Source organism: Castanea sativa, chromosome 1, assembly GCF_040712315.1.
Source record: "Castanea sativa cultivar Marrone di Chiusa Pesio chromosome 1, ASM4071231v1".
Taxonomy (NCBI): domain Eukaryota; kingdom Viridiplantae; phylum Streptophyta; class Magnoliopsida; order Fagales; family Fagaceae; genus Castanea; species Castanea sativa.
The window spans coordinates 21,228,301-21,242,648 of record NC_134013.1 but is presented as its reverse complement, the minus strand read 5'-3'; the positions used below and the strand labels follow the sequence as shown (position 1 = coordinate 21,242,648).

At 33.2% G+C, this 14,348-nt stretch overlaps 1 protein-coding gene across 1 annotated transcript; it reads left to right on the top strand.

Moving 5' to 3' along the window:
• Positions 1-1,180: 1,180 nt before the first annotated feature.
• On the top strand, positions 1,181-12,060 carry LOC142622021 (synaptotagmin-4). Its single transcript, XM_075795428.1, has 13 exons — positions 1,181-1,466; positions 1,648-1,756; positions 2,020-2,066; positions 2,175-2,295; positions 3,017-3,144; positions 4,476-4,577; positions 4,898-4,972; positions 5,966-6,045; positions 8,244-8,394; positions 8,475-8,705; positions 9,706-10,002; positions 10,239-10,352; positions 11,502-12,060. The coding sequence occupies exons 1-13, from the start codon at positions 1,362-1,364 to the stop codon at positions 11,646-11,648; spliced, it is 1,707 nt and encodes a 568-aa protein (XP_075651543.1). The 5' UTR covers positions 1,181-1,361; the 3' UTR covers positions 11,649-12,060.
• The last annotated feature ends 2,288 nt before the right edge of the window (positions 12,061-14,348 follow it).

Below are 14,348 nucleotides of genomic sequence, written 5' to 3'. Positions count from 1 at the left end.
ATTACTAGTTTAGATACTTGTCCCATTAGCCCATCCCCGAAGTCTTTAGAGGCAGTTGTAAGGCTGAATCCTGATGTTCAAGCATCACTTCCCTATTAATGCGATCAGAGAAGTAGCTGCAGAGCATTCAATGCGGTGGTAACAGTTTTATCTTAGATATTTCATAGCCCTTCTTCTTCTTCTTCTTCTGTACATTCACCACGCCTACCCCTACTTATAGGATCTCTTAGAATATCGTTTTTGGACGTCGATCAACCCTTTCCAATCTCGGCCTTAACTAGTCAAGGACACACTCTTCCTCGGACCACCTTCTTGGATAACCTTAATTTGACATCGCCTCTTTATCCATCAGCAATGCCTCTTGGGCTGATATTCCTATATCCTCGGACCATTCAGTGTCCTCAGATTGGGCCTCTAGCTCAACACACATTCCTAGGCCCATTAACCCCACATAAAAAATATATCCTAACAAATAAAAAATTATGTTAATCTATCTTTATTTAATGATAAGAATAAATTAGAGTCCTAGTAGTATACTATTTTTTTTTAGTTCTTTAAAAATATAAAAATTTAATAAAATTTTTGCAATTTGATGAAGTTACGTGACGCAACCACGATATTTAAGCCCAATTTTTATAATAATATAATAATAATATGATATAGATAAATATTACTTGGTACAGATATAGTAACTTCGAACTATAATGAATGAAAACTATATTAATCTTAAAAATAAAATAAAAATAAAAAAGCCTTTAAACCGTGTGTGTGTATATAGAACGATCTTGGAGGAATTTAATTAGTTGTGTAGTCTACACTCTACATGATTCTAGTTGTGATTGGCTTTAGGATCATAAACTAAATGTCGGTTCTTTTTGCAATATGTGCTTGGGAAAAAAAAACATCGAACTCAACCTCCCAACATATTTTCTAACCTTTTACGTCTTTTTTTTGAATAATGTGAAAGTTGCACCCGAGAGACAAAGCATACATGTAAAAGATCTACTTTGAAAGTCATTCCGACAGTTTGGCGTAAGAATATAAATAGAGAACAAAAGAATAGTGGAGGCAAAAGAAAAGAATCAATTTCTATCTTTCTATACACACCAAACTTCGATCCAAATATAGATCAAATAATTAATATTTAATTAATTAATGAAGCAATTAAGGTGGTAGCCTCTTTATTTCTCTACGTTAGCTCTCCAATCTCATTCTCTGTTTATGTGACCAAAAAAAACTGTGTTTTCACAATGGGTCTCCCTTGAATCACAAAGAAATTTATGTTTAATCTAAAGATAATCTCGGAAACTAATACATAACATCTGGGTTCGTTTTGTTTTTCAATTTTGGGTACCGAAAAAATGTCTTTCTACGTGGGTATGATTATGGGTGTCACCCTCGGCATTGGGTTCATCATAGCTTTTGCTCGTTATGAAAAAGTCCGATCCAAGCGTCGTTCCAATTTGGTATATCTATAAAATTCACGTTCTAGTTATCAATTCAATCACATTTATTACCATCTTGTTATACACTTTTTATAATTTTTTTTACAATTTTTTTACGTTGGGAATATTGCTTTTGGTTTTGATTCAATTCAAATTTTGCTATCTTCTTGTTCATTTATTTTGATATCTATGTTGATCCTAGGCGAAGGTGGTGGCAGGATTTTCAAGATTGACAGTGGAGGATTCAAGAAAGATTCTTCCAGATGATTTTTATCCAACTTGGGTCGTATTTTCACAGCGACAGAAGTTAAGTTCAATCTAGAAGCTACAGTTTCGTAACCATATATATCTATGTATGTCTGTTTGCATGCATGCATGCATGTTTATATGTATGCATTCTTTTCTATCTTTTTTTGGATAATTTGAAAGTTACAATGGTAAGGAGATTTGAATATGGACGTTTCTATTGGAAACACCAAAGGTGTCGATTGAGATACAAGATTCTTGGCATTCAAAATATTTATTCATTATTGATCGGTGCTCTTACACTAATTTATTTTTTAATTACAGTTAACTTGGCTTAATCTCCAACTTGACAAGATTTGGCCGTATGTTGATGAGGTTTTTTTTTTTTTTCCCTTTCTTTTAGTCTTTTAATGAATTTCACCCCGCCAATGCTGAATATTTGTTGCCTTTGATGTAGTATTAATGAGAAGTTGTTATTTTTAGGCAACATCAGAGCTGATAAGAAACAAAGTGGAGCCAATTCTTGAGCAACATAAACCAGCAATCTTAGCTTCACTCAAGTTCTCCAAGTTGACCCTCGGCACTGTGGCTCCACAATTTACAGGTAAATTTGATTGATTTTTTTTCCTCAAAGGAGGAAAAGTTGGATTGATTACAGCATCGGTTGATGGATGTGCATTTGCTGTATGATTAAGATGGCATGCATCTTATTCTAATTGTCTACTTAATGTGTCTATGACACCCAGAATAGCATATATCATCATTTCTATAATGTGTGATTTTCTGTATAATTTTTACACTTATTCCTGTAATATGCTTGTTAATACTTAATTGTTTTTGTAAAACCAAAAAAAAAAAATTATTACCAAGAGATAATTGAAAGTTTTTGGGATTTGGGAAAACATTAGTTTTTTTCTTTTTATATTTAGAAGCATCAAAATAAGCATTTTCTTTGTGCTCACATAAACACGAAAAAATTTATAAAAGACATGCAGATCAAATTAAAAAAATTCAAGTGCCAAATATCATGTGTTGCTTCGTGATTTAAAATTCAAACATGTTCAAAAACTTAGATTTTGAATTGAAAAGAGGAATTTAGTTAGCCTTATGCAGAGAAAACTAATAAGGAAAGTCTTTCCTTATTCAGGTCCATTAGCCAAAATTGAAGGAAATCGTAATCAAAACAATAGTAAGATAAGGTAATTGACAATAAGGATATCATAAACAATGTGTAAATTTTGTTGATACATTCTAAGAGAAGATGCTGATTAAACTCATTCATCAGATTTTGTAGTGACACTAATCGAGTTATTAATATTGCTTAGGAGTTTCCATCATTGAAAGTGAAAGTGGTGCCCAGGGAGTCACTATGGAGTTGGAGATGCAGTGGGATGGTAATCCACATATTGCACTTGATATTAAAACCAAAGTTGGTGTGGCATTACCTATACAGGTTAGCTTTAAGCCTTTGACTTACTGCTCATACTCAATACTGATCATGCTTATGCTCAGTATAGATACTTAATCTGACCCATGTGATTTGTGAGGAATTACAACTTTTGACTTCCTTTTTTAATCGAAAATTGAATACACCACTATCCTTCATAGAGGTTCATGTATATTCTAATAGAAGCATATCAAAATTATTGACTTTTTTTACCCTAAAATTTGTTATCTCACTAAATCTGGATATTTTTGAGCTTCAATGTTCAGAATATCAGAAACCCACATGAATTTTGTTTTGTGTTTTAGATACATTGTTTGTATGTTGTATAAAGGTATGATCTAAGCATCTGAATACTGGGGTAATTAATGGTTGTCATAATTTGTATTTTAAGGAATCTAACACTATTTGTAGCTTTCAAATCCTATTGATACTGACAACAAGCTTCACATGTGATTTTTTCCTTTCCTAATTTATTTATACAAAATCTTAATTTTTAACTGATAAATATTGTTGGCCTGGCTCAGTTGCATTATACTAATATTGCCATAGATGAGTTAGCTGTATGCTGACTTAGTGGTCCCTGTAAAGCTCTTTAAAGCTCAGCATTTTACTTTGTGTTAACCTCAATAGCCTGGATAGAATCTTACTCTGTGCACAAAATGCACAGATATGTGGTTAGGATTATTTATGTCAAGATTCAAAATGCTTGACTGCTGCATCATTTGCAACATTCTAAGAGACAGAAACTTGTGCTACTGGAAAAGAAAAAGTAGTAATGAAGAAATAAAGTATTCAAAAAAGCGAGAAAGAGTGCCACTAGGCAAAATTTGCGCAATGACTTCATTTATCCATTTTGAAAAATGCAAGAATTTGCTATTTAAAATGTCCATGCAAAATAAGTCAGGTCTACAGTCTAAGTTACGGATAACTAAATTATTTCATTTAGAGTGCAATTTGTTCAAGATGTACTAATATCTTATGGATGGAAATTGATACACAAAGTTTTTTTCTGTTGTGGATAAATGTACTAATACTTCACAGAACCATTTGTCACTTTGAACTTAAAATGTCAAATTCCATCCATTTCCTACTAACACCATTTTGTCAGAATTTCTACTTGTGGAGAAATGAAGATTTCCAGTTACCGTCTGCCTTTTGGATATATTTATTACCGTTAGCAAGAATATGTATGCGCCTTTCATGTATACCAAAAATTTGTTGTTTTGATGAAGCATAGGCTCTCATGAAATATATAAGATTTAGCTTTTTGAGTTATTGTGTTTTATCTTAATAGATACCTCATCAATTTTGTTTTCTGTTCTAACTTGTTCATTTAGGTAAAAAATATTGGATTCACTGGGGTTTTCAAGTTAATCTTCAAACCATTTGTTGATGTGTTTCCTTGTTTTGGAGCTGTTTCTTATTCACTGAGTGAAAAGGTGAGTTCCTAATCATTATAGTTGTTCCTCCTTAACCTTGTTAACGCTCATTTTAACAACTGGAATAAAAGAAACTTCACTGAGGTGACATTTATAAACATACAATTGCTTCTTTCTCATGCATGTACTAGGCCAGATTGCATACTTCTATACAGAGACATGTATCTGTACACATGTATTCATAAATAATATTCTTCAAAATAAATTGAGAAATATTTTGTAAATATGATTATGACCATATTTTCCATATAACTTTATAAACATGTGATGTGATGCCATTAATACTGATATCCCATTTGTTTTTTGGCTTCTGGCTACAGAAAAAGCTGGATTTTACTCTTAAAATTGTTGGGGGTGATGTATCAGCAATTCCAGGGGTTTCTGATGCTATTGAGGTTTGAGCAAATTTTGCCTTCTCGTAATTCTGTTGTTTCTACCACTTTCATAGTATGCCTGGTGAATTCCACATAAGGTGTATTCCACAGATTTGGGGTTTATGTCTAGCATGTATGGATCTAGAATTGCATATTAAAATTAACAATGAGCTGTTCACTTCATTACCTTACCCAAATGAAGATATAGCTGATTCCAGACAGAGAGTTCACTCTGGCCATTTTGATAACAGAATATCTATAGACAGAGAGCTAGGGGGATTAACATATTCTTATTATTTTTATAGCATAAATGAGTGAGTTTTATGCCTTTAAACGATTAAAATTTTATCATTCTGGCTTTTGAGCATACAATATGGTTCTGCTTTGTTTCTAATGGAATCTAAGTGAGTCTAATTCTTTTTCTTAACATTTGTTCATAAATAGAAAATTATTCAGGAAAGTTTTGGCTTTACAAATTTAATAAAAGAACCCCCCATAACTTTTACAAGAAAGCAGGGTGAGTTACCTGAGTTTAGCACTTAATTATAAGATTAGCTTCTAATAAAATATTTCGGACTCCCTTTATTCAAGTTCTTCTTTGCTGGTTGAAGAAGTAACAGTAAAATATCATCTCATTGAGTTGAAAGATGTAGATGGTAAGATTTTACTAGTCGAATTTCCACAATCCATACACCTAGGTCCAGATGCCAATTGAGATAATGTGATTGTATATATGTGTTATTATTGGACTAGTGTTGGAAGAAATTATTAATTTCGTCTTATAACTAGCCCTCTGGTTTGGCTGAACAAACCAACAAGAAGTACAAGCTGGAGTAGTCCAATCTTTGTTAATTCATATTTGCAGGAACTTTATATGGCATATAATGAAAGATCACACGTGATATTAATGCAGATGTGAACCACTCTGCCTGCGTTACATTCTGTCACTATATCTTAGCTCATAAAGCTAAATCATGAACAAGACAAAAGTCTAATGAAATTTATTTTGTTCAGGAAACCATACGGGATGCTATTGAAGATAGTATAACATGGCCAGTTCGGAAAGTTATACCCATATTACCTGGGGATTATAGGTATGCTAGTTTACAAGGAACTATATATCCTTTTTTCTCAGCTCAAATAATACACACACATATAATAATCACCTACTATTTTATCTTCCTTTTTTAACTTATTAAATTGATCAGTGCTTAAGAATTACATACTGAATAAGTTCTTTATTTAATAAAGAACCTATTTTTTATAGGCTATCAAATATATAAGGATTCATAGACCATTTTTCTTCTGAAAAACTTCATCAGTGTTTCATTTGGGTAAAGGAATTAGAAGAGATGGATTTGGATTTCAATCTTTAGTTTAAATGACTTGAATAAGGTATGAAATGATAATAAAAGTTTCTATTGATGAAATTTATGACGGGATTTGAGCTTTATTAATATGAGGATTTGAAATGACTAGATGTAAGATGATGTCATTTCAAACCACAATATCACAAGCGTTTTTCTTTGAGAAAAATCTTCAAAGATTACATAATCATGTGTGGTTAAATTTATTTCAAGTAATTTATACTAGAATACCTATTAAGTTAACGAGAAAATTTTATAAGATTGCTATACAACTAGCTATGCTCTATGGTACCAAATGTTGGGCGGTTAAGAAGCAACACATCCATAAAATGAGTGTAGTGGAAATGAGAATGTTAAGATGGATAAGTGGGACAAAGAAAGATAGGATTCTAAAAATCCGTTTAAAGATAAAGGGTGGCTCCTATTGCTGAAAAGATGAGGGAGCTAAAAATCACTTTAGATGGTTTGATCATGTTTAGAGGAGAGCGAGCAATGAACTGGTAAGAAATAGTGAGTTGATCCAAGTTGAGAGAACTAAAAAAGATAGAGGAAGGCCAAAAATAACATTAGTAGAAGTAATAAAAAAAGACATGTCAATTAAAGAAGTAATTAGAGAAGTAACAGAGAGCATGACTTCAAATAGGATAGAATGGAGAAAAAGAATTCATGTGACTAACCCAATGACTATTAAGGATCCATAGCTAACCCTAAATTTTGGGACTAAGGCTTTGTTGTTTTTGTAATTTATACTAGAATTGTTCTTGAAATCCCTTGATTTCAAATCCTCAAACCCTATATGCAACCTTGGTGAATAATCCACATGTGCTCAATCAATAGCATTTGTGTGAAAGCTCACTGAGGGCTAGTGACAAATGAAATTTTGGGTGATATCTTCTGATAACTCCTATTCATTGTTAAATTTGACTCAAGATGCAACCTGTGTCAAATCCCTTAAACCTAGGGCTGCAAATTGAGGTATTCCAACCTGATCATGGCCTTTCATCTCGGAACTTGGGCATCTTGGGGCATGTCTAGCTTATGCCAGGCTGATTCTACCTTAGATTTAAGGGCCCTAGTTTTGGGCTTAGTTCCATTTATAAGAAATGGATGTTGATCTTCAAAATTTTACTAGCTCAAGTATTATATTAGCAAAAGGTATATCAAATCTCAAAACAAATATAATTTGTAGTTTTGATTTTAGGACACCCTAAATTTAATCTAAAAACAATAAATTGTGTTGGAAAAGGCTAATGCTTGGGTATTTAGGTTGAAATTGGTTTAAGTGGACCTCATCATAGCTAGACTTTCCTTACAGTTGGAATTTAGTTGCCTCACTCTAGTGAGGCTTATAGGCATAATATTATGTTGAATGTTTATGCTTACTATGTGCAATTCTCCATTATGCATAACATCAATATATATTTGTGAGCTCACTTACAAAAATGTGCGTGTGTGTGTGTGTGTGTGTGTGTGTGTGTGTGTGTGTGTGTGTGTGTGTGTGTGTGTGTGTGTGTGAGAGAGAGAGAGAGAGAGAGAGAGAGCTCAAATAAGGATTTGATTTAGTGTTTTGGATTGCACTTTCTATAAAGGTTGTGATTCAAACCTAAACAATAAAACCCATCTCAATTTAGAGGATAGCTGTCTTGGTTGTATTTCAATCAGGTCTATTTTTGACACTAAAGATGTTCTTCATCCAAAATCCAGGTTCATACTCCATTGATAAATTTCCTTTTCCTATTTCCCACACTCATCACAGGATGGTCCATGCATATGTATAATGTAAAAACGCAAAAGCAATAACTGGTTACATTTTTGTTTTGCTGAAAATTTTCCTTTATGTTCATACTGGCATGCTCAAAATTCAAAGCAAATTTTTTTTTTTTTTTTGTTCTAACGAGTTGTCTATATTTTCTGTAATATCCTAGTGACTTAGAGTTGAAGCCTGTTGGAACATTAGAAGTGAAGTTAGTGCAAGCAAAGGACTTGTTGAATAAGGACCTCATTGGGAAATCTGATCCTTATGCTGTCGTATTCGTACGTCCACTACGTGACAGAATGAAAACCAGTAAAACAATCGTAAGATAACTAATCTTCTTTGTAAACATGTTCTGCTATTTTTCTTGGGGTTGAAAGGAAACTCTTTGTTATATATTCAGAATAACGAATTGAATCCAGTCTGGAATGAGCACTATCAGTTCATTGTTGAAGATGCATCTAGCCAAAAGTTGACTGTAAGAATTTATGATCATGAAGGAGTTCAGGCTTCTGAACTCATTGGTTGTGCTCAAGTGCCACTGAAGGTCCTTGAGCCTGGTAAAGTTAAGGATGTGTGGTTGAAACTGGTGAAGGATTTGGAGGTTCAAAGAGACACTAAATACAGGGGCCAGGTGAGAATGCTGCAGGAGTGTTCTTTTCCATCATATCTTTTGATAAATTGTAGTATTTGTGCTGGGTATGTAGAAAAAATAGACATCTCGTCTTTTCAAAGTTAAGAGATGTTATTAAATTTTCATTATAATTTAAGGTATTTGATCACAAGGTATAGGGATTTGTTGAATTGGCTTAGCTATCAGAATAAGAACCAACAATGGCTTAAAAGATTAGAAGACCCTAATAAACAGGTCAAAATATAATTTTCATCCCTGAACTATGTGTCAAATTTTAATTTCAACCCTAAATTATTGATTATTTCAATTCAGTCATTGGAGGTTTAAAAATGAGGCAAATGTTATGGATGGAAATTTCTGATGCGATAGACCTTTTTTGTACAAATTTCTTCATAATGAGGACATGACATATCAAGCCACATAAGAATCTCACAAAGCCAAGGTTTAGGGACCAAAAATATTTTCTATTTATTTACTTTTATCAAACACTAAAGTCACATGCCTCCATATGTCTTGATTTTGTGAGACCAATACATTTCCTAATGTGTCACATAAGCAACAAAAGGACATGTGCACAAATACGTCTACCACATTAGTAAGTGTCATTTGCATAGTAACTACAAGTTAAGGTAACATTGTAGAATTTTTAGAATTTTAAGGACTAAATCGAAACAATCGGTTGTTCAGGGACAAAATTGAATTCTAATGCATGTTTAGGGACCAAAATTATAATTTGACAAAAAAGAACATTGTGTTGATAGAGCTGCCACAGATTAACTTACGCTTCCCCAACTTTGGACAATAGCTCAACCAAAAAGTTAAAAGACAGCCAGAAAATTTCTTAAAGTATTACGGTTACTTCATGAAGTTCTCATCTATGTACTAAGCTTATTAGCACATCATAATTAATATTCTATTGCCACATTCAGTAAGAAATTCAACAAGTTAAATACTGGTTATTCTCTTGAACTTGTATCTATTGCATTTTTCATGACCTTAGGTGCAGTTGGAGCTCTTGTACTGTCCTATTGGCACAGAAAGTAGCTTTAAAAACCCTTTTGATCCTGACTACTCAATGACCGCTTTGGAGAAGGCCCTGAAGAGTGGAACTGATGGAACAGAGGTTGGTGGTCTTGGAAAAACTACATTGCATAAGAAGAGCAAAGTCATTGTAAGAGGAGTATTATCTGTGACAGTAATATCTGCTGAAGACTTGCCAGTAGTAGATTTGATGGGAAAGGCCGACCCCTATGTCATCCTCACTATGAAAAAATCTGAAACAAAAGCCAGGACTAGGGTGAGATTTATGTTCTCAATCACAATAAATCAACCATGCCTTTCAAATTTGTTTCCTATTTTGAATGATAGCATTCATCTGAATGCTTAAATTTTGGCTTCTAATTATTCTATGGAGTGGACTCTCTTAACCGCTCTCTTTGAGCCATTTAAACATTTTATTCTATAGTTAGATATGAATTTATATACATGATGTTCAGTTCAAAATTCTAGAAATTATTCCGTCTGCTTTTTCAGGTCCTAAATAACAACTTAAATCCAATCTGGAATCAAACATTTGACTTTGTTGTGGAGGATGCATTACATGAAATGTTAATAGCAGAAGTTTGGGACCATGACACTTTTGGAAAGGTAATGTTCTAATACAAGTTTCATCATATTCTTTGTTTTCGATGGCAAGCTTGGTTTGAGTTTGTCCCCATTGATCATTTAAGAATCTAATAAACTATTATGATTCTCCTGTAAATTATATACTAGAAATGCATTTATGGAATCTCACTATTTAAATTTTAAATCTAACCATTCGGGTTGATTTGTAAAGAAACCAATTCAAGTCTCAATCAAAATCCTGAGATTGACCAGATCACAACAATATATCATGAATCCAAGCTGACCCAACAATATATCATGCATATAAGGACTCATTTATCAAAAGTGTAAGTGCATATTTATTTCAACTCAAATGTTTCTGTAAAATTAGGATAATAGTGTAAAATACTCATTTAGAGGTTTAAAACATCACTATTATGAATGATATTAGGTATGTTGATTATTTTTGTGTTGCATTTTTATGCCAGATATATCTATGCTCTGCGTCTGAAATCAGTGTTTAATGATTCTAATAGCATATGACTTATTCTCTATAATACTACGAAATTGATTTTTTTAGTGTTTCTCACACAAGGACATGCTGAAATGCATACACAGGGAAAAACCTTTAAATCCTCTTAAATGTAGATATGCTGCAGGATACATCAGATTCATATCTCTTCAGCTGCTTTCTTGTGATGCTGAAATCATCCTGTGCAAATTAATTTAGTTTCCAATATTTCCATCCTTCATTATCTTCTTCTTCTCCTCCTTTCTTTAGTTTGTTCTTATTGGCTAGACTGTTGCATTGAAAATCAAGGTAGGTATAAAATATTAGCTGGAAACTTTCTGTTACCCCAGAGTTCTGTAAAATGTTTTTTTTTTTTTTTTAATAAATGGTTGTCATTGGAAATATCAGTTGCCTCCTAAAATGTGGCCACCACTTCATAAGATTGATTTAGGTGGACTCAATCCATTGGATGAAGCATCGAGCATGTAGTGTTGGTACTTTACAGAACTAGTATGTGGATACCAGGGTGATGAATTATGGGTTACAAATCATATACCATGTTGCTCGTGCTCACCATTTGTTTGCATCATCATCTGCATTTTAAATTACAATGATTATTACAACTTTCTTGCTTTAGTCATTAAGCTTGCTGACCCTATCAAACTTTATGGATCTTTCAGGACAAAATAGGAAGCGTCGTCATGACTCTCACTAGGGTCATATTAGAAGGGGAATTTCAGGGTAGTTTTCAAATAGATGGTGCTAAATCAGGAAAGCTTAATTTGCATCTAAAGTGGATTCCACAGAATAAAATACGGGATTTTTAATCTGTGTAACATTAAAGGCATCTGAGTTGACTTAAATTTCACTTCAATGCCTTCACCATCCATATGAGCAAATGGCATTGGCTGTTAATAGCATATAAATCTGTAAGAAAATCCAAGGAAAATCCTCAAAGATTTTTCAGTCAGTCCTCTCTTGCCATACACACCAATCAGATTGGTTTTCTATGTCAACGCTACAAAAAAAATCTCAAGGGAGCACAGACATGGTGTAAATTATTTGACATGGCACTTGCAGATAGCTACATTTTCAGTGCTGTTGATGTAGATGAGACTGAATAGATTACAATGAGAAGGCAGATGTTTATATAGGACACAAGATATTCAAGCTTTTGTAAACTTCCACAGGTCATTTATTTATGTAAATTCCAAATTTCAAATTTTTTGTTGTTTGAACACTTCCAATTTATGTTAGTGACTGATGGAAACATTATTTGGTTTAGGCAGGGAATGACAGAAGAATTCTTGACAAAATTCTGAAGGGCCATGATTTATTTATTTATTTATTAAATGTGGGGGGATTATGCAGGTGGGCAGGTAGTGTTCAAAATCAACACAGCCATTAAAGTGAATTTCTTCTGGTGACTAGTAAATTTTCATTTAAAAAGAAAGGGAAAAAAAAAATCAGATGAGGTAGTCATGTTGAACACTGCATAGCAACATTCATAGCCTTCAAAATTTGGTGAAAATGGTTGGAAACCATCATAGTGACTTAAAATGTGAGGAAATAAATCAACTACCCTTTTTTTAATTGGTTATCAAGTAATGCATGCAAATGAGCTGCAAACGAATTTCCAACCACAGCCAATTTTAAGCAACTTAACATGAGGTTAATGTAAGGAGAAAGTAGAAAAGTCATCACTGAAGTACTTCAGTACTTGATGGAGGATATTTCTCCAGTAGAGGGGAATCACACAACCAACGCCAATGAGTATAAAAAGGATTGGTTTGAGTTGTAGTAAATCCAAAATGACTCAAGACTCAGAATATGATGGGAAAGAATTGAGGAGAAACTAGAACCGGTTATATTGTTTCAATCAGACAGGTACTTCCAAGAAGGAACTCAAAATACATACATACAAGTATTTGCATATTTGGACGCACGTCAAGCAGACCCCTAAAGCGTTTGAAACTTTGAGATCACATACTGGAAGAGCAACTTTCACACGGTTCAAGCTATCGACATCTAGAAGGCATTGTAACAATAATGTTCTTGACGATGCCATGTAGATGTGAGAGAGACATTACATATATATGTTGCATAATATGCCACCTTTAGTTTTTTTTTGTGATCAATTGGGAAGATGTGACATGCAATGGTGCCTTAGCAGCAAAGGAAAGAGTCTGGAGTCTGGACTATCATAAACCCAGAAGTCTGTGGTTTGACTTCTCGCAATTTACCTGATGCCTGCTCAGTGGGGGTATGTAGGCATCCGGGGTTTGCTCCTTAGGAGTGGTCCCACTGGCCCGTAGCTTGAGGGGGTTCCTTGTCATTATTAAAAAAAAAAAAAAAGATTTGGCATGCATTGGTGTTGCACGCATGCCAGATCTGCATGTAATGAACCAGACCAGGTTACTATAGTCTCCTTAATTCTTAATTCTCTTAATTTGTTTCAGAAATTAAGCTCCCAAATGGAACAACGATTGACATTGACAGGATCAAGCATTGTGTTAGAGAGTATTGTGGGCGACTAAATTTCTAGTTTGAAATTAATCAAACAAGTAAAATAGTTTCACAAATATGAATTTGTATTGATTAATGTGTGGTACAATTCTCTGAAATTACAAGAGTGATTTTCTTATTCGATCCCCTTAAAAGACTTGTTTATTGGAATTGTGGTAAAGTGATTTTGACTCGAACACCAAATATCCTTCAATTTGGCTAAAAGATGGATCTAAAACCCTTGAAACGGAATTACAACAAATCTCTATCTATGGGCTTGTTATAAATTTCTTGTTCTTCGTGTTCTTCGCATGTTCTTTGTCATCGAAGGTTTGTGGTGGAAATTCTTCGGGGTTTTGGAGGCTTAAATCCATAGAACTTCACTAATTTGTGGTTTCTTGAAGTTTCTAGAGGTTTTTGAGCTTGATTCCAGTGAACTTTGAAATCTAGGAAGATATTTAAATGATTCTGTTTCAAATGTTTTTCGTATTTGAGGTTGAAGTTCTTGAGAATCTTGAAGATTTTAAGGCTTGATTCCAACCGAGCTTCCACTGACAGCTCTAGGAAATTTTCTGAGGGTGGTCATTAAGAAACTTAAATTATACAAAATCAAATAAAAAAGAAAACTTCATATATTGACAACAAAAATAAAAAATACACACACGCAAACACATAAAGTCTCACAATTTCCTTCTATGAATTTTCTTATTTTGAAATCGATATATGATAGTCTCATTATCAATGTTGCGAGCTACATCTCTTTCAAAATTTTAATTAAATAAAAATTTTCTTGGACTTTTTCTTTTCATTTGTAAGGACATAATATATTGTTAAGGGAACCAAAGTATAAGGACAAAGTTTGGTTACAAAATTAGTTGTAGGTTGTAGCCTAATGCTACAACTCTTATTAAACAAATTAATATTGTTACATATTTTGAAAATATAACCATTGAATTTCATATTCTCTATGTTTTTAAAATATATGTCAAATTTTATGATAATCGGATATCGTTTATTATTTG